This window comes from Brienomyrus brachyistius, chromosome 1 (genome assembly GCF_023856365.1).
Source record: "Brienomyrus brachyistius isolate T26 chromosome 1, BBRACH_0.4, whole genome shotgun sequence".
Lineage (NCBI taxonomy): Eukaryota > Metazoa > Chordata > Actinopteri > Osteoglossiformes > Mormyridae > Brienomyrus > Brienomyrus brachyistius.
The window spans coordinates 13,846,593-13,866,810 of NC_064533.1; the positions used below are offsets into that span (position 1 = coordinate 13,846,593).

The window sequence follows — 20,218 nt, forward strand, 5'->3', positions numbered from 1 at the left end:
AAATTCCTACCTCCCCCCAGACCTTTTAATGTGCTCCCCCCACCGCCTTTGGCAACTCTTACTGCCAGCTGGCGACCACCGGTCGAAAACTTTAAATAAAATAGTAGGGGGGCTCTCATAACTCAAATAGCCTGGGGGCCCGTGACCACATTAACAGGCCTCTGATGAGGTCTTTAAAATATGACCCGCACGGTGTTCGCCATGAGATCCGAAGCGATATCTGAGGCGGCCGCGACCCAGGCCCCGCTTCAGCGGTCGCTCAAGGCGCCGGGTACAGGCGGACCTCTTCATACGTCCGTGTTCCACTCCCTAGCAGCCTCTGTGTGACCCCAGTTTTATTTGACCACAGTCTTTGCTGCCCCCCCCCCCCCCCACTAACAGACTGACCAACTGTTCATGTAACAGAGAGTCAGAGTCCAAGGCACTCGCTGAGCCCGGCATCATGCTGTACACACAGAGGCTTATCCAGTTTCTGTGTCTGACACGTGTCTTTAGCTGGCTGGCTAGTCCTCCAGACCAGGGCTCCTCAGATCTGGCCCACGTTTCCAAAAGCAGGCCTGGTTTTCCAGTTTTTATGGAACTTAGTTTAATAATGACTGATTCTGATTGGCCACAGAGGCTTCTCACCTGGCTCACTGGTAAAGGACGGCTGGGAAAGCAGCAGTGCTGGGACCTTTTACCATAAAACAGCTTTTACGTGGATTATTTCCATCTGATCATGATCAGGTGACAGACAGGCAGTGTGTTTTTCATTGAAAAATGACAGATATCTTATCCGGAGAGAGAGACGCAAGTTTCAGCGTAAATGCGTAAATCTTCCGCTCATGTATCACACATGCATTTTGGCCACATGACTCACTCTGGCCTTTGATGCCTGCATTCTGGACTGAAGGGGGGACAGCCTGAGCTGAGCTGTGCTCTCTTCCAAGAGCTCACACTTTGTCCCATTTTCCAGATTGACAGTCAATCAGCCAATGAGTCGCCCCATCTAGCCTCTGGGTTTTGGCTGTCCGTATCAAGGATGGTTGCACTGCATATCTCTATAATCAGTCCATGCCAGTGATACAGACCACAGTTCAGCTTCTTTCTTTTGTCTGGGTGCCGACTTTGTGTGTGTGGGGCTGTGCTGCGGTGCCGTTTTGCACTTGTGCTGACCTGTCAGACAATGAACCTTCCCTGTTTCCACAGTCCGAGTCTAAGCTCTACAATGGGTCCGACAAAGACGTGTCCGTGGCTGGGAGCAAACTCAACAAGAAGGAGTCCCTCAAGGTAAACTTGCAGAGTCATGTGACACGGTCTCCGCGTACTGATTGGCCCTGTAGGTCGCATAGCTTTAAATGGCATTGCCGCAAGCCAGTTGATTTAAATTGAGAATAGGCATCTCTTTGAGAATAGAGCATAAATCTGACTGGGACCCAGTCACCCATGGCTGCCCCAGGATCTGATTTACGACTGTCCGGCTGGCAAGCCTCCTTTGGTCTGGCTGCTGTCTGTGCCGCTGTTGGGGAGGGTTGATAGATCACATTTTAAGGAAGGTCATTAGCCTTTCGCTCCTGGCAGATGAGCACCGAACCCCTGGCCACTGCCACGTCACCCATCATTTTCAGGACAGGAAGGTGCTGCTGTCATCTCTGCTAATTACACACGGCCGTCAGTTAAGCCTTTGCAGGCCTTTTCCGGAGAAGCGGGAGCTGTGAATGCTGAATGGCATTTGGAAATGGCAGATATATTATATTACCTGACGTCACGAAGGTTAGGCAAAGGCCCCATCTGCTTGTATGCTACCCAGCCGTGCCCATCCATGCCCAGCCGTGCCCACCCATGCCCATCCATGGCCAACCGTGCCCATCCATGCCCAGCCGAGCCCATCCATGCCCAGCCGTGCCCATCCATGCCCATCCATGCCCAGCCGTGCCCATCCATGCCCAGCCGAGCCCATCCATGCCCAGCCGTGCCCATCCATGCCCAGCCGTGCATCTATCCATCTATGGCACAAGGAGACATTTTTATCTATGTCTTGGCCTTGCGGAGTTAAAGTTTCTCCATGCTACATTACATAGTCCATTTTTTTGTTATAATAAACAGTCGGCCCTCGTTTATCGTGGTTAATCAGTTCCAGACTCTACCGCGATAAATGAAGTAGGACTCTTTATTTATAAATCGGATATTTTCGTAGTTAGAGCATAGAAAACCTGTTTACGACCTTCTACATAATGTTTTTAACATTATGAAACATGGAATAACACCCTATAGTCGGCATTACTGTTACGATTTCTGGACACGGAATCAGGAAAGGAGAGACGAGGAATCAGGATAGAAGGGTTTATTTGGAATGACTCCAAATGCAGGACACATGACCATGTAACATCAAAACGTCAATGACAGCCCTGGGGTTACAGACTCTGCCGTGGACTTAAATACACCGGAGGAATCAAACTGACAGAAAACAGCTGGTAACGATCGGGGCTGCACACGTGGTTAATAAGGAGGCGTGGTGCACAAGAGGATCCTACAGGCAGGTCATGACAATTACACTCCTATTACCCAATATATTAGGAGAAATAAGAGAAAATAAGATATATTAAACGTTACAAATATCATATTATTATTATTGTACATTTAATTACGAAGAGCGAAGATGCTTCCGATGCGTAGCGTTGTATCATTTTCACTGTCTCTACAACCTTTTTAATGAATATACAAAAAACCGCAATAGAGTGAAACCACGAAAGTCGAAGCGCGAAGTGGCGAGGGACGACTGTACATGGAACACTGATTCCTAGTGATCTTTAAATCTACAAACCTTCTTATCCCTTTTCCAGTTTCTTTTCTTATGCTTCTTGAATGTGTTCGGCCTCCCCGAGCAGCATTAATGGCTGCTAAGCTAATACACTGTGTGGTTAGAACAGCATGCCCCTTCCATATGAGTCACATGCCAGTGTTTGCGCCCCCTACAGGTACAGAAGAAGAACTACAGGGAGGAGAAGAAGCGCGCCACGAAGGAGCTGCTTAGCACCATCACGGACCCCTCTGTCATTGTTATGTCCGACTGGCTCAAGGTCAGGGGTCACCTTACGCACCGATTCATGTTGTCAGCTAGTTTCTACTGAACTATGGCTTTACTTTTAACTCACAAGGAAACTGCACAAATGCAAAACAAACTACTTTTATTGTATTAGCTGAGTGTGAGACTCATAACCTATACCTCAGTTATGGTCACTGATATGTTTCTCCGGATGCATTGGGTGTAGGGCGTGGTCCATCTTAGAAGGAAGCCAGTGCATCACAAGGCCTTCACACATACTAGACACATGGAGAGTCACATTGATGCCTTTGAACAGAGTGGGTCTGCAATATTAATTTGCATAGTGGCTCACTGGGTAGTCCTATTGACGTTCATTCCCAAGGATTCAGTTTAAACTGGATTATTGTGTTGCTAGGGTGATTAGTAGGTTGCTGGTTCAAATCCTTGGGTCAGCAGAGTGATTTCACTGTCAGGCATTTGAAGGAGACCCTTAAACCACAATTGCACCAATTATTTAATCCTCTCCTTCAAAAATGTCTATCGCTTTGGATAAAAGCATTTGCTAAATCAGTGTTTCTCAATTCAGTTCTCGGAGACCCACAGACTATCCACCGTTTTGCTCCCTTGTGGACCAGTTGTGGCTCACCAAGGACTGGATTGGGAAACACTGTGCTAAATAAATAAAAGGAAAACTGTATGGGAAGTACCCATTTGGAAGCTCACACGGATATGGGATTAAGGGGTTGTGTGAGCTGCTAGGCAGCAGCGCCGCACCCTGAGCCACTGTCCATACATTATTCTGCTTCTTTTTTCCTTTGAGAACAGAGGATGTTTTACGTTTCTCATTCGTTATTAATGGTATCGGTTCGGCCTCCACGCTCACGCCTTCGTGCTGCTGGCGTCGCTGGTCCACACTTTAAACGGCCCATGCCGTTCGCTGCTGCAGATCCGGGGCACTCTGAAGAGCTGGACCAAGCTGTGGTGTGTGCTGAAGCCGGGCGTGCTGCTCGTCTACAAGACGCACAAGAGCGACCAGTGGGTGGGCACCGTGCTGCTGAGCGCCTGCGAGCTCATCGAAAGGCCCTCCAAGAAGGACGGCTTCTGCTTCAAGCTCTTCCACCCGCTGGAGCAGTCCATCTGGGCCGTCAAGGTAATGCCCCAGCCCTCAGCACGTCTCTGGGGACTGTGTGTGTGGATGTGGGTGGTGAGGTATGTCTGCACTGCGGTGGGGTGGGAAACCACACGTGTCAGGGTGAGAACGTGCCTCTTCTTGCAGTGAGACCACATGTCTGCTCTCTATCAGGGTGAGAACGTGCCCCTTCTCCCAGTAATACCACACGTCTGCTATCTGTCAAGATGGTAACGTGCCCCTTCTCCCAGTGAGACCACACGTCTGCCATCAGTTAAACAACTCACTGTAGTTGATCTTGACGTTTTCGGCTTCTTTAGTCTTATTTAGGAATCTGTTGACTGCATATCTGCCATTAAATGCCAGTTGACAATGGCTTTTCACATGGAAATTATCTTTTGATGCTTTCGTTTTTCTCGGAATCGCCTGTCCGATCCGTCAAGACGTATATACAAAGAGGTGACTTGTGTTCTCTCGTCACCATGCTAACCGACGCCATGTGGGAACGCTTCCTATCAACCCATCAGGCCCTGAAGCCTCTCAATAGGGAAGAGAATGGCTTTTTATTTGGGCATTAGGCATAAAAACAGGACATGCTGCCGTGAGCCTCATCGTCCACATGACTCACAAAGCAAACACTGAGATGTGTACCAGAATGGTGCATGATAAAGGCCTGCAGAATGAGCCTGGCCTTCTGTGGAACAATCATTTCTGCTGCTGCTGCTGCTACAGGTGGGATTTATGCTTCCATTATAGCGACCCTCTTAATGACTTAGACTTAATTGAAGTGTTGGTCAGAAGAACTGAACCATTTACGCTAAATTGCTGTTTGAGGAACTGTTTTAATTTTCAGTCATGACTGTCATTTTTATATTCCGTTGGAGTTATTATGGATGCAGTGACACAGCTAATGTAATATGACACTTTTCCGTTTTTCGTTTAGTACTTTAAATACAGGTGGAATGGACTGTATTAGCACTGTTGATCCAGGTCCATACATTTTTAATGAAGTTCTGCCGTTTGTAATCTTGCACAAACATCCAGACCTAATTTCTATAACATTTAAACTAAATTGAAATGCACAGTTTTTTGTTGTTTATAAGCTCCTCAAGTTTAAAGCATTTAAGAGGTCAGTTTGAGCAGAAGCTAGCCATCGCAGTGACCCACCCCCATCTGCCTCACCAGCGCCCTCTACCTGTCAGTGCTGATTTCCCATTCAATTCTGTTGCAGGGCCCTAAGGGGGAGACCGTGGGCTCCATCACACAGCCGTTACCCAGCAGCCACCTGATCTTCCGCGCTGCCTCTGAGTCCGACGGTAAGGGTCTAAGAGGGTGTAGGTCTAAGGTTTAGCTTGAGGAATTCTGGGGAGTCCTAATCTGTCGGCTGGCTGTAGACAGGGTCAAGAGGTTCTACTCTACAGCTTCGCATTATACCAGCTAAGGCATGTGATGTACGTGATTATTAACAATCCTGTGATTTTTTTGTGCTGGACATGGTGGTTCCGCACCTTCAGCCCACTGCAGTTCTGTGGCAGAAAACACCTTGTTATTGAGAGAGGTCAGAGGAGAACAGCCAGACTCATTAAATCGAACAGAAAGGACAGAAATCGAACAAAAATAACAGCTCACTACAGCTGTCCAGGAACTCATTGACCCTTCCTGTGGCTCCTGAGACAAATGGGATTCTTTCTGGTGTATTTGTCAGAGCTGAGAATGGGGCTCACATTAAGACCAGTTCTAAAATCTCCCTGTGTTACATGGAGGAAGTTTCAGATCCACTGCTATGGGTAGTGATGACATGGCTTACTATGTCTGGGCTGCTGCAGGATGGCCAGCCTAGCGCATTGGATTCTGGGTAATGATGACATGGTTTACTGTGTCCAGGCCGCTGCGGGATGGCCAGCCTAGAGCATTGGATTCTGGGTAATGATGACATGGTTTACTGTGTCCAGGCTGCTGCAGGATGGCCAGCCTAGCGCATTGGATTCTGGGTAATGATGACATGGCTTACTGTGTCCAGGCTGCTGCAGGATGGCCAGCCTAGCGCATTGGATTCTGGGTAATGATGACATGGTTTACTGTGTCCAGGCCGCTGCGGGATGGCCAGCCTAGAGCATTGGATTCTGGGTAATGATGACATGGTTTACTGTGTCCAGGCCACTGCAGGATGGTCAGCCTAGAGCTTTGGATTCTGGGTAATGATGACATGGTTTACTGTGTCCAGGCCGCTGCAGGATGGCCAGCCTAGAGCTTTGGATTCTGGGTAATGATGACATGGCTTACTGTGTCCAAGCTGCTCCTGGATGGACGCCCTGGTGCAATGAGTTCTGGGTAGTGATGACAATGCTTACTGTGTCCAGGCTGTTACTGGATGGATGCCCTGGAGCAATGGATTCTGGGTAGTGATGAGATGGGTTACTGTGTCTAGGCCGCTGCTGGATGGACGCCCTGGAGCTGGCTCTGAAGTGCTCTGGCCTGCTGAAGCGTACCATGATCCGGGAGGGAAAAGATCAAGAGCAGGGGTCTATGTCCGAACACTCCCATGTCAACTTCTACCACCTGCTGCGAACCCACAACCTGCAAGGGTCCGAAGGCTTCCAGTGAGCACCGCCAACCTGTGACCTACATTCCACTTACCATTAGCCAAAGTTAGCGCTACAGTTCTAGCTGGAAGTGACCTGCCCCTTTATTATTAATGTCGCTATTTCTTTGCTTTAACAGTCCTTCAGCTGTTTTACACAGCTGGTTCTGTTTACTGCTTCAATTCATGCTGAGTATCTTATTCAAAGGTCCAACAGCAGATCCCCTGCCAGGGGAACGTGTTGTGCAGCCGTGTGGGAGGAATAATATCTTTTTGACACTTTTCACATCAAAGTCTGGAAAAACAGCACTGTAGCCCAATTTCACATGCCGTTATTATCTAACTGCAGATGGCCCTTCCGGAATGCCTTGTAGTTTTGTGCCTGGTGTGATTTCCTGTGGGTGTTGGACAAGAGACATGCTTCCGTCTGAAGTTTGTTTTTAGCAAGCCCTATGTTATTTTGTTGGTTACGCGTTGAGACATTATCTTGGTGGCCTGTGATGCGTGTGAAGTTGATTTTGATTTTGATTTTCAGGGGTCTAAATCCTCCTCCCCCCATCCACCCCCAGGTTCAACGACAGCGAGCACTTCAAGGACCCGGACCTGTACTCGGACAAGTCGGACCGGGAGAACGAGCAGGACCAGGAGTCGGAAAACGAGGGCCCGGAGAAGAGCGAGGAGAGTGACAGCGACACGTCGGAGCAGCAGGACGACTCCTGTGCGGGCATGGAGCCCAGTGAGGACCTGCAGGAGACGCACTACATGGAGCAGTCCCACGAGGAGCTGGGGGAGGTGAAAGCGTGCAAATCCGCCTCTAATGCAGGGGACTGGCTGGCATCCACTGGGGGCAATGTTTGCCCTGGAGTCGGTCTATCTATCTGTCTGCCTGCTTTACCCTGAAAAATGCAAAGACATTACTGCTTATGTACTGCTTAGGTTCTGTACATTACATTGAATTCATTACATAAGTATATTATTATAAGGTAAAATCCACACAGCTGCTTATACTCCAGTATGTTTCTCTGTTTTAAGGCTGGCGAGGCCTCTCAGACAGAGACTGTGTCAGAGGAGAACAAGTCTCTGATGTGGACCCTACTGAAGCAGGTCCGGCCCGGGATGGACCTATCCAAGGTGGTCCTACCCACGTTCATCCTGGAGCCACGCTCTTTCCTGGATAAACTCTCTGACTACTATTACCATGCGGACTTCCTCTCAGAGTGAGTGCACTTCCTACTTTAGTACCCTGTCAGTTCTGATTGTCTCATTAGACGTGGACAGCTGACATAGATCCTCCTGGTTGGAAGGAGAGTTGGGTAAATCAAGACAACGGTGAGTTTAGTCTAGAATTCCATCCTGCCGCTCTGTTAATGAAGCTTTATACTGGATGAATGTTTGGTGTGTGTGTGTGTGTGTTTATAATTAAAGTGGAGGACTCACACTATCGCTGAGCCATTTTTATACCCAGCTTATTTGTGGCTACTGCCTGTGGTGTCCCGACAAGCCTCACTGACACTCACACCCATGGACCTCATTGTTTGTGGATCCGCATGAATGACCACTGGGCGAATCTGATTTCCCTCTGTAAGGCCGTCTCCGGGGCGAAGGGAGTCATGTGACACGGGGATGGGAGGAAGGAATAAGTACTTTATTTGGGTATGGGAGTGGAGATGGGGGATGGGCCATTACAGTTTTCCTCGATTGCCGTGGAGCGTTTCTCGAATGACAATTAACATTTGCAAAACAATAAGTGTGATCCCCACACCATCATTACCCACTTCTGCACAGCAGAATATCGCTTCTCATTATTTCACACAAGTTTCTAAATGTTTTAGGTCATATGCAAATGGTTTTGAACAATCGTCATCATTTGACACAATTTTCAGTTGCTTTAATCGTGTTGGTCAAAATAGATCATGTTTCTCATCGTGATAATTTCACACCCAAAACAATATCCATGCGTGATCGTCGTGCAAAACAGTTAACGAAGGTGTCAAAACAATATATTCCATGAATTGCAGTGATACAGCACTGTTGTGTTTTTGGTTCCCATAGTACATGACTTTGTTGCCCTTTTATTGTTCTTGTGTTGCCAAATTGCATTTTTGTGTGAATGTTTGCTATTGTACTGTGTCTTGAGATGTGAAGATGTTACATGTGCATGCATGTGCTTTCTCTTGCCAGTGAACTTTACATATTGTAATGTAGAGGCTTCCAATGCTGAAACTGATGTATTTTTCGTGAATAAGTATCAGTTTGCTAAAGAATGACAATGAGAAAGTGGAAACCGACTATCATGTAGAATCGTGAAGCTCAGCAGCATACTTACAGGTACATTGAGTTTTTGATAATATATCTAAGCATTTTGACTCTCGTGGTTAAAACAATGCAGATTGTACTTTTCATTTTGGGAGCACTTGACTAATTCATTCGTGGTTTTATTTACTTCTGAAACACGATTTCATTGTTTTTGGTAAGTTACAGACTTTTTTGCAGCCAATAATGTTGTGCTGTATGCATGAATTGTCTTAAGAAATAATGCCCTTATAGGCATGAAAATTTTAAGTATGTTTCATGAAATGTTCCTAAGCAATCGAGAAAAACTGTGAGCAGAGAGATACATTAAGGTATCTAGTTTGGAAAAGGCCATGGTCCAGGGCTCCGGGCTGAGGGAGGGAAGTATCGATCCATGGTGAGCACCCTGCCCAAGAGCTTCAGACACATTTGGTCACATCAGACCGCAAATCACAACTGTCACTACTGGCAGAACAGCATAGATACTCACACCAGTCTGTGTAGGAGCCACCTTACTGCTGAAGTCCATTCATAGTGGTAATCAGGCCTGGCGATGATGCTGTACATGGTAATGGGCTGGCGATGAGCTGGTAATGAGGTTGCAGCTAATAATGAGCTGGTAATGAGCCTGTAGCTGCTACTGATCTGATAATGAGTCTGTTACATTCATGACATTCTGCTTTCTGTTGCCCAGGGCGGCAGTGGAAGAAAATGCCTACAACCGCATGAAGAAGGTGGTGAAGTGGTACATCTCTGGATTTTACAAAAAACCAAAGGTGACGCATTTGGCGCTTTCTCATCCCGACCTTTCTGTTCTAATCTTCCAATCACTCACCTGCTCCATCATTGGCCATCGTTTAGTTATGGTCTCTAGGCAACACTGGATGCTCTTGTATTACCCTTGTCTGAAAGGAACCTGGTGCTCATGATCTGATTTGAACAGCTCTTCTTTTGGGTTCTTACCGCGTTCTGTATTGTATAGTATAGCTCCAGCACTGGCTTGCATTTCTCATTAGAAGTTCATCATAGCTGCACTTATGTCTAAACTGGCTCTTTGTGGTGTATTTTCTGCTTTGCTCTGTCACATTGAACAAAAGCACCTGCTAAATAAATATATAAATAAATGTGATTGTAAATGTATTAATTTACATTGCATCTAGCATGTCTGACATGTGATTGTTTTGTGTTTTTTTATTATTATTATTATTATTCCAAACTCAGGGTTTAAAGAAACCGTACAATCCCATTATTGGCGAGACCTTCCGTTGCATGTGGATTCATCCCAGGACCAACAGCAAGACCTTCTTCATCGCAGAGCAGGTGCAGTCTGGCCGGAGGTTTTTCAATCCGTTTTATCAGTGAGTCGATATGAGGCAGATAGGTACTGCACACGATACTCTGCATATATCATACCCAAGAGCTTAGATCGGTGACAGCCGTCGCTAAGGTACAACAGTAGGACTGTGCTGGGACTCTATCCCACTGCAACCCTGTTGCAAGCCTGTGAGATGCCTCCACGTGCTGGTCTTTTCTCCTGGCCAGGTCTCCCATCATCCACCAGTGTCGGCCTTCTATGTGAGCAACAGGAAGGATGGCTTCTGCCTCAGCGGCAGCATCCTGGCCAAGTCCAAGTTTTATGGTGAACAAAGCGCCCCCTTGTGTTCTCTAGCTGTTATTGCATGCCACATTTATCACATTTTTGTACAAATTTAAGCTATGCCAGTAATAGATACTCTAAGACAGCCCAACTCTGTTGGATATTGGAGCTCCGTTTGGTCTTCATGATGAGGTCATCTATCCTGGTCTTTCCTCAGGGAACTCTTTATCAGCCATATTGGATGGAGAGGCACGGCTGAGCTTTCTGAACCGCGGGGAGGATTACGTCATGAATATGCCTTATGCCCACTGTAAAGGTGGGACAGTTCAGGCTCAGCGTTTGCATAGCACACCTTCACACATCTGATGTTACTGGTTTATAAAGTGAATAAGAACACTATGGGGTCATTATTTGGGTTTGTGGATCAGTTACCCAACCGGTGTGTGGGAAATACTCTCAATTAAAATGCTATCAACACAAAATGGCAGAGCCTTTTGGCTGGTACCCGACCGACTGCCTGTCTTCTATGGTAGATGATAGAAATTCATTTTCTTTTTGTGAGTCAGCTGTTTGCAGGGGTGATTCTAGGATTTTTTTAAGGTGAGGGGCCTAAGAGGAACCTAATTCATAAAGATGGACCAACCTTATTATTAGCCAATGGGGTGTATTGAATTGGTGAGTGACAGGGGATGGGGCACCCTGGGGGTCAATCAGCATTAAGCTAGGGCCAGTGGCCCTGCCCCTGTATATACCCCTAGCCATTTACTTTCTCTTTTTGATGCATGTTGAAGGGGCTGAGCCTGACTTTACTTCCTGTACACTGCAGGTATCCTGTATGGCACCATGACCCTGGAGCTAGCGGGACAGATCTCGATCACCTGCGAGAAGACAGGCTACAGTGCTCAGCTGGAGTTCAAGCTGAAGGTCCGCTGGTGTTTCATTCAGACCATGTGTATGACATTTAAAACAGAGGTTATAGGAACCGCTTTCGCTTTGAGTCACAAGGCTCTCTGCTGAATGAATGACCAGTGCGGACTAGGTATAGGAGGCTGGCTGATGCAGTTGGCTGGGTAGATTGATGAAGCCATTAATCATGTAAAAATATGAAACAGCGGTAAGTTATGTAAGTTCCTGAAGACAATACACAACAAAAATGCATCTATCCGTCCATGTTCCATACTAGCAGGGCCATACTGAGGCTGTCTCAGAAAGCCCCTGTTGGCCAGTTCATTGCAAACACAGACACTCACTGCATGTCTTTGGACTGTAGGAGGGACCTGTACCGGGCAGATAAGAAGGGCCAACACATGGGCAACCAGGGACGCAGGAGGTGTTGTGGCCATCCATCCATCCATCCATTTTCCAAACCACTTATCTTACTGGGTCGCGGGGAGTCCAGAGCCTATCCTGGAAGCAATGGGCACGAGGCAGGGAACAACCCTGGATGGGGGGCCAGCCCATCGCAGGGCACACTCACACACCATTCACACACACAATATAGCAAGTCCAATTAGCCTCAGCATGTTTTTGGACTGTGAGGGGAAACCGGAGTCCCCGGAGGAAACCCCACGACAACATGGGGAGAACATGCAAACTCCACACACATGTGACCCAGGCGGAGACTCGAACCCAGGTCCCAGAGGTGTGAGGCAACAGTGCTAACCACTGCACCACCATGGTGCCCCTGCAACAGTGTCACCCACTGAAATGCTAATGCTAATTAATGAGATGTTCCTCGAACCTGTCACACTCAGCAGTCACATGTGCCCCAGAGTTTGCTCTGAACCATTCTAATGAAGCTGGTATTGTCTTCTGCAGCCCTTTCTGGGATCCAACGACAGTGTGAACCAGATCTGTGGGAAGATCAAACTCGGAAAGGAGGTGCTGGCCACCTTGGAGGGACACTGGGTAAGACCTTCGTCTGGAGACAAACACAGTGATGATGATGATGATGATGACGATGATGTTGTGAAAGCTAATGCCTTTTTAGCTCCCACTATAATTAAATTCATCTCTGAGGTTCCCCTTCTAGAAGTGAACCCAAGAATATATGCCAAAATTATATAAACTGAAACATACATTCAAAAATTATGTATTTCCAGTGCTGTAGTATGGTGCCTTTAAACGAGGTTCTTCCAGCAAACTAGTTTCTATGGCAACTCAACCCCTCCAAGCCAACCACACTCCTAGGCCCTGAAGGTCCTCCTTACTAGGGTCTGCCCCTGTATACACCCCTGCCTCTCTGGCCATTGATCTGCTCTGAGGAATTCTTGTACTGTTCCTCTCTTGAGGCTGCAAAGGGCCTGTCATATCTTTGTGTATCCCTGCCCCTTTCCAGGACAGTGAGGTGTTCATCAATGACAAGAAGACCGGTCTGGTGGAGAACTTCTGGAACCCGACGCCGGAACTGAGGCAGAGCCGGCTGACCCGGTGCACGGTGCCCCTCGAGGAGCAGGGGGGCTTTGAGTCTGAGAAGTGGGTCCTGGGCCCAAGTGGTCCATTTGTCATCAAGACAGCGGTGGCAACTAGCATGAGATCTAAACATATTGGTGTCAGTCATATTCAGAACATCATCAGGTTTCTTTTTTGATGTTCACTGCAGTCTTAATTATTTACCACCCGGAAAAGTGTAGTAGAGCTAACTCTAATAACCTCATGGTTTCTATGTTTGTAGTAATGATGGACAAAATGATGCTTCATGAACCATTTGCTTTATTTTTTGATCCCACTAGATGGTGCTCTTTGTCCAAAAAAAGGCACAAAGCACAGTACCAAAGCAAACCAAAAGCACCATCTAGGGGGTCAAAAAATACAGCAAATGGTCCATGAAATGTCATTTTGTCCATCACTAGTATGTATTTCCAGTGGTCTAATTACCATACAATAGACCAGATGGCTGGATATTTCATCGTGTGGGTCTGGACCTAGGTCCCAGCTTGGCTATACCACATTGACGTCCTGGGAACACTTTTCTGGACCAAAATCAGGTCAGACTTGAAAGTCCATGATTCCTCTGTGTCCCCCCCATCACCCTGTCCCCGCCAATTCGATGTCCCCAGGCTGTGGCAGCACGTGACCCGGGCCATCGTCAACAAGGACCAGACGGAAGCCACCAAGGAAAAGTTCCTGCTGGAAGAAGCCCAGAGGAAGTCGGCTCGCGAGCGCAAGGCCAAGTGTGAGGCCTGGAGCCCAACACTCTTCGAGCAGGACCCCATCACGGGCGAGTGGCACTATCGCTACGCCGAGTGAGTACGAGGCCAGGCACGACACGGCACCCCCTACTGGCCTACATGTTCCTCAGCCCCTGCAGTGCCGCCTCCCTGACAGCCCAGCTCTCCATTAACTCAGATCATTCATTCTGACTCCCATTTGGCTCCTGACAGTTTATTTATAGCTTTTAAAATGAATGATGAAATTGGTTAATGAAATATTAATTTAAACTTAATGATATCATGCTCTAATATTTTTATTCAAATGATGTAACCCTGCATAGGACAAGCGGGTATAGAAAATGGAATTGCTCAGTGGGTGGCGCTGTTGCCTCGTGCTTCCTGGGCTGAGGGGTTGAATCCCACCCCAGCTCTCAATGTGGAGTTTGTCTGTTTCCTCTTTGTACTCTGCTTTTTCCCCGCACTCCAAAGAAATTAAGTTAGTGTCTCATAGATGGACCGGTGCACCAACAAGATCGGTGTTCACCAGCATTGCGCCCTCTGCTGGCCGCATGCATGTACGCTGAGTTAATGGTCACTGTGTCTTATATCCTTGCCTCCTTGGGCTTTTTGGTGTGGTGTGAGTGTTCGCAGACAATATGGCACCATTGTTTGGAGCTTCCGTCCCACGTCATACTGGTGCCCAGTCAGTTTAACTGGTTAATATGTATTGAGATTCTGTACTCAAACGTAATAACATGTACTTTCTTTTACTGCTTTATTCATTCATTCACTCACTCACTCAGTCACTCATTCATTCAATCATTTTTTTTTGTTCATTTCCTGATGGCAGTAGTTATTTTAAAAAGTCATTTATATGGGTTGCCATGCTGAATTAGGCAAATGTTTTGGTTAAACGACTCTATAAAACCGTGAAAAATGACCCAGTGAAATAATGATATACAACAGTGTAGGAGAGAGTTTGAGATTGAGGATGGGACACATCCATCCATCCATTTTCCAAACCGCTTATCCTATTGGGTCGCGGGGGGTCCGGAGCCTATCCCGGAAGCAATGGGCACGAGGCTGGGAACAACCCAGGATGGGGGGCCAGCCCATCGCAGGGCACACTCACACAGCAGTCACTCACACATACACACCTACGGGCAATTTTGCAACTCCAATTAGCCTCAGCATGTTTTTGGACTGTGGGGGGAAACCGGAGTACCCGGAGGAAACCCCACGACGACATGGGGAGAACATGCAAACTCCACACACATGTGACCCAGGCGGAGATTCGAACCCAGGTACCAGAGGTGTGAGGCAACAGTGCTAACCACTGCGCCACCATGCCGCCCCAGGATGGGACACAGTTAATTAATTTAAATACTAAGGTCTATTTACTGGGGGAATGAATGAAGCCAAATTAAATGATGATGCAAGGTGCTACATAAAAATAAAATGAATTGTACTGAATTGAAATACTGGGGAGTAAATGTCTCCCCCATCCTATTCCCCTGGTGATAAATGACCCTTTGAAATTTGAATTGAATTGTTTTGAATTGAATTGAATTCCTTTATCGCCATTGTACACAGTACAATGAGATTCAATATACAACTCCGTATAAAATAATAGAAAGTCTGATAAAAACAGTAGAAATATGAATGAATATAATGTAAACAAACATGTAATCCAAATGGTTCATAAATCATTCAATGTTACGTTTGTATTGCAGTGTTTTGCACAGTACGGTGAGGTAATTGTGAGTACAAACAGTTCCACCGGGTACATTTCATGGACATTTAAATTTCATTTCAATGAGGGCGTTTGCAGTCCTTGGGATGAAACTGTCTCTGAGCCTGGAGGCCCGTGTGTGAGAGGCTCCATAGCGTTTTCCAGATGGGAGAGTGATAAATGATAATGGTGGTAAATGACTCTATGAAATAGTGAGTAACGACCATGGTTATAAAGTGAGCCGGTCAGGGTGCGCCATACCCCCTAAAAAGAGCTCACTCCCTCTCCACCTGCAGCACACGGCCATGGGACCCCCTAAATGATCTCATTCAGTTTGAGAAAGATGGCTGCATCCAGACCAAGGTCTGCCACCGCACTCCTATGGTACGTTCTGCCAGCGTAATTAGTCTCAGTAACCAGGGCTCCAGGAGAGACCATTACAAATGCCAGGTACGTCGGCCCTTCGCCACCCAGAGTGTCCATCCCGCTTCGGTCGCTGTGCTGCCTGCGCCCCACCTCGCTACTCACTGGCGCCATCTCCTGGCTGTTTCATGTGGCCACTGTGATTTTGATATTTTATTTTTCCTCATTTTCTCCATTTCAGCCAGATTTGCCGACTGTATGAATCTTATGTTTTACTTCATTAAGAGATTAAGCTGTTCTTGTCTGATGTTTCACTTCAAACTACTGTAAGCATCTCAAACACAGCTGTTAGGAGGGCTGGTGTATGCAGTATTTCTGCAATCCATGCATTTAATTACTCACTTTGTACTATGTTTTAAAGTAATTTAAAGTGACTTAATATCTCTTTTTTGAGTAGCTTCACATACCACCTTTTTTAAGGACAACCTGTACAGTATGTACCTTCAGATAGCAGCAGATATTAAGTGATGGTTATTTAACGTGCTAATTGGACCAGTTACTTGTCAGATTCTTTGGAGTGACAGCTGGCAGACACATGGCACATCGGGATTGGTCAGACTCCTCATTTTTGTCGGCTTATCTTTTTAAAACCTGCGGCTTGAGTTTTTGAGATGCACAACAGCGCCCTCTGGCGGCCACCTGGCCACCAGCCATGCCTCCATTAGCGTCAGCATTTGTCAGCGTGCTGTCATGTCGACGACATCCTGCACCCCCCCCCCCCCCCCCCCATTGACCTGGCACCTTTCTTCCCCAACACAGGTCACTGTGCCTAAGCGGAAACACAAACAGAGTGACCAGACAAAGAGCCCCGAGAGCGGGGCCTCCTCACCGGAGCCCGACCGCCATGACTCCTCCGGGAGCGAGAGTAAGGCCTCAGCCTTGCAAACCAGTCTGCAGTCCCAGTCTGACACAGCGCCGATTTTGATTGGTTACGCACAGCCCCAGTTCTAATCCCCACCAATGAGGAGCATCGCGTCATTAAAACAATGTATAGACTTTTCTTATAGCGATGTACCAAAATTTGCCGTAAGTAGGTAGCTGACATGCCTCTGGGGGGGCACCCTCCTCCGTTTCAGGGCATAAGAACAAGCAGGGGGGTCGGTTGAGGAGAAAAGCCACAGACCTGAGTGAACTTCAGCGTGCCATCGACTCCATAAAGCACACTCAAGAGGACATTAATCGGTAATCAGTGACTGAATGATGTCCTTTACGACATTCTCACTTACACGATGCTCACGTCATTAATGTCTTTAAACTTCTTGGGAAATGTATTACATGTATTATATGTGTGCAGTCAGTTTTTCACAAATCTTTTTTCCTGTTCACATTCATTTTAAATGCATACCATTGCTTGAGAGCGTGTGCTTTATGTTTTCTTTGGGAACAGCTGAGATTTTTAAAGCATGTTGTTATGGAAACATTGTGTTGCAGAAAAACAGCTGTAGCCTGTTTTTTTTTTTTTTTTTTGCTGATTGATCTTTAAAAGTTGCATTTCAGTGATTCCTCCGCTGTTGTAGCCCGAGCCTTGTTTTAGTCGAATAGCCAAGGTATGGGGTCTAAGTTAATTAATTAGGGGGGGTTGCAGTTAAAGTGATTGCGATAAACGGTAAATTTATTGAATAGTAATCATATTCCTGTATTATCTCCCAGGAGCATCACGACGCTCCGTAGCCGAGCCATCAGCAACCAAGTGCCACCAGAGGGCAGCCTCCTGCACCATCGCGACTACATCATTATCATCTTCCTCGTCCTTGTCCAGGTTATTGTCAACTTTCTCTTCAAGTGATGGCAGCAGCACCCGGAGGAGAGCCACGCTACACGGAAACTTCCTCCGCCGTCATTCAAGACGGGGAGCTCAAACTGCACACTCGCTACTGACGCGCATTCTACCATATTGCCACCAGGGGGCAGCAGAGCTCACCTGAAACGCTTGCAGACACTTAATTGTCCTAGTATCTGAACATTCTGTATATTTTAAACGTTTAAATGGCAGTGAGTCCATGTGGCATAGAATCTGTTTGAAGCCTCCACATATGATAGTGTGTTAAAAAAAGGATGTATGTTGGTCTCGGAACAGATTTCTCCCACCGTTTTAGGATGTTAAAGCCTTTTTTATCGCTGAAGAAAGGGTGGTTCATTTTCTCGTCGTTAACTTATTTCCTCTGCCTTTTTAAAGATATTTTTTATGTTCCATTGTTGGACTTTTCATTACGTTTCTACAGTACACGGTGCTCCGTGAGCAGACCGATTCGTACAGAAGGGATTCGGGGGCTGTTCGTGGGGGGTGCTGGTGAGCAGTGTACCTTTTTAAAGAAACATTGGGGCACAACTTAATTGCGAATCAGAATTTAAATAACAGATTAGTCATACCTCATTTCCAGTTCTCATAGAAAGCTTGGAATGCGAACATTGTGCATTGGGAGGCTTCTTAAAATGGAGAAATAAGCCTCCTTTTGCGTTTTGGTCTCTCTGGAGAATACTGATAGCTGACTGAGTAGGAGAATAAAGGCGAATACATTTTCGTGTAGCATCTAATGTAGGTAGCTAGGAGACCTCGCTGTTTCCCTGGGTTAGAATATTTGATGTGAAAATGTAATGCAATACATAGATTAGAAGCAGTACATTTGAAGAGAAATTGTAAATAGTGACTAGAGTGTCCTAGTGGTAGCATGTTAGCACGTCCGTACCTATAAGCAGGCCTGTCTGTGTCTCCCTGTCACTAGCCTCTGTGTCACTGCTCGTCTCTCCTTTGTCTGCTTACCGCGGGAAGCAGGAATGGAATATGGCAAAGGAATCGACTTCATAGTGCCTTCCAGGGTGGGTTTTTAGGAGGGACGCCACTCGGATCGCGATGTTGTATTTACGTGCCATCGCTAGCGGGCCGCCGTCTGTGTGTCCCCAGCGTGCGACCCCTTACCTCCCTCCAGACCGGTTTGAGCCTGTTCATTCTTTCTGTTCACGCTCGGTCTCTGAGCAGGGTACCAGGAGAGCAGAGCCATTTTTCTGAACTAGTGTTTTGTTTTTTCACGTTTGCTGTGAAAGCACTTTTTATTTCCGACGCTGCGGCCCAGGACCTCAAGGCTCGGTGAAACTTGTCTGGACGTGACACAGCCATTCATAACGCCGTTCTTGTCTCTTGGCTCTCTCACCGTACTTTTCATATTTTTAATATTTATTTGTATGATTTAAGAGGGCCCCCTATGTCTCGACGTGTCAAATAAATTGGAGAAATTGCGTAATCTCAGCATCGTTGCCCATTTTATTGTTTATCTGTGGGATAAAGTAGGACAGTGGGCTTTGTAGATGTATTGTGTTCCTGGTTAAACACTGAGCCTGAGCAGGGCTGTAGAACCACTTTCAATTAAAATTTCCAGAAACTCCCTTCTGTTGTATGATTGTTTTTTTTTGTTTTTGACTGGGGTTCAGCAGAAATAAAAGCTGGTGAAGAACAACCCAGCAAAGTCACTGACCTTCTCCACTGAGATGCATTGTCTGCATGGACCATGAAATCCATTGGCGGGGCAGGCGTGGGGGGGCAGGGGGGGTGGGCACACTTTAGGAGCATCATTTATGCTGTGATGAACGATCATGAAAAAAGTACAAATGCATAAAAATGTTATGCAGATTGATAAAACTTCATTAGTAAAAGCCTGAATCATCGCTTTTTAAAACAAAATTTTATATATCAGTTTTTCAAAAGCATTCAGATGACTGGACATGACCGTTCATGCCCCCCCCCCCCCCCCCCAAATCGGATGTGCTCAGAGGTCCCTGGCTTCCTGGATCGCAGTTGCGAAGATACGTCCCCCCCATTTCTCCCTTGGTGCTCCCCTCCTAGCTGTCCGAGTCTGTTTTTACAGGCCCTGCACTGTCCTCAGCAAACTCCACCCAGCAATAACTTTGTGTCACTTACTAGGCTGATGAATAAGTTCACATTTTTATTTAAACTGTCATATGTCTAATCACGAAGATTTGAAACGGATCTCTAAAAACATGTCAGAAGCAGAGAGATTTTGTGGTGGACAAGGTGGGGGGGGGGTTAACTGACGTGACACGCTATAATTATATATACATCCACCCAGCCAGGCATTTACAGTCGCTCTTCCAGTGCAAGGTTGCAGTGAGCCTATCCCAGGAAGCACTGGGCACTTGGCAGGAAGTCCATTCACTGCAGGATACACACTCACAATGTGGGGCATTTAGAAATACCAGTGCACCCAGTCTCAGGTGTTTTTGGTCTGCTGGAATACATATCAAAACGTCAGAATCGCACTCCCGACCCTATCG

The 20,218-nt window shown here is 46.8% G+C and overlaps 1 protein-coding gene across 6 annotated transcripts in view; it reads left to right on the forward strand.

Moving 5' to 3' along the window:
• Window positions 1-19,312, forward strand: part of osbpl8 (oxysterol binding protein-like 8) — a 69,793-nt gene extending 50,481 nt beyond the window's left edge. For 4 of the 6 annotated variants that reach the window (XM_048970471.1, XM_048970481.1, XM_048970462.1 and 1 more), the window contains 19 exons: window positions 1,189-1,269; window positions 2,958-3,059; window positions 3,972-4,175; window positions 5,386-5,470; window positions 6,583-6,754; window positions 7,305-7,527; window positions 7,768-7,952; window positions 9,722-9,803; window positions 10,249-10,347; window positions 10,570-10,666; window positions 10,842-10,940; window positions 11,451-11,548; window positions 12,443-12,532; window positions 12,963-13,099; window positions 13,684-13,869; window positions 15,805-15,958; window positions 16,691-16,796; window positions 17,008-17,113; window positions 17,582-19,312. In XM_048970471.1, coding sequence (XP_048826428.1) covers window positions 1,189-1,269; window positions 2,958-3,059; window positions 3,972-4,175; window positions 5,386-5,470; window positions 6,583-6,754; window positions 7,305-7,527; window positions 7,768-7,952; window positions 9,722-9,803; window positions 10,249-10,347; window positions 10,570-10,666; window positions 10,842-10,940; window positions 11,451-11,548; window positions 12,443-12,532; window positions 12,963-13,099; window positions 13,684-13,869; window positions 15,805-15,958; window positions 16,691-16,796; window positions 17,008-17,113; window positions 17,582-17,717 — 2,442 coding nt within the window. In that variant the 3' untranslated portion in view covers window positions 17,718-19,312. The remainder of the gene's footprint in view (window positions 1-1,188; window positions 1,270-2,957; window positions 3,060-3,971; window positions 4,176-5,385; window positions 5,471-6,582; window positions 6,755-7,304; window positions 7,528-7,767; window positions 7,953-9,721; window positions 9,804-10,248; window positions 10,348-10,569; window positions 10,667-10,841; window positions 10,941-11,450; window positions 11,549-12,442; window positions 12,533-12,962; window positions 13,100-13,683; window positions 13,870-15,804; window positions 15,959-16,690; window positions 16,797-17,007; window positions 17,114-17,581) is intronic. The other 2 variants (XM_048970489.1, XM_048970497.1) reach the window with 1 other exon arrangement.
• The last annotated feature ends 906 nt before the right edge of the window (window positions 19,313-20,218 follow it).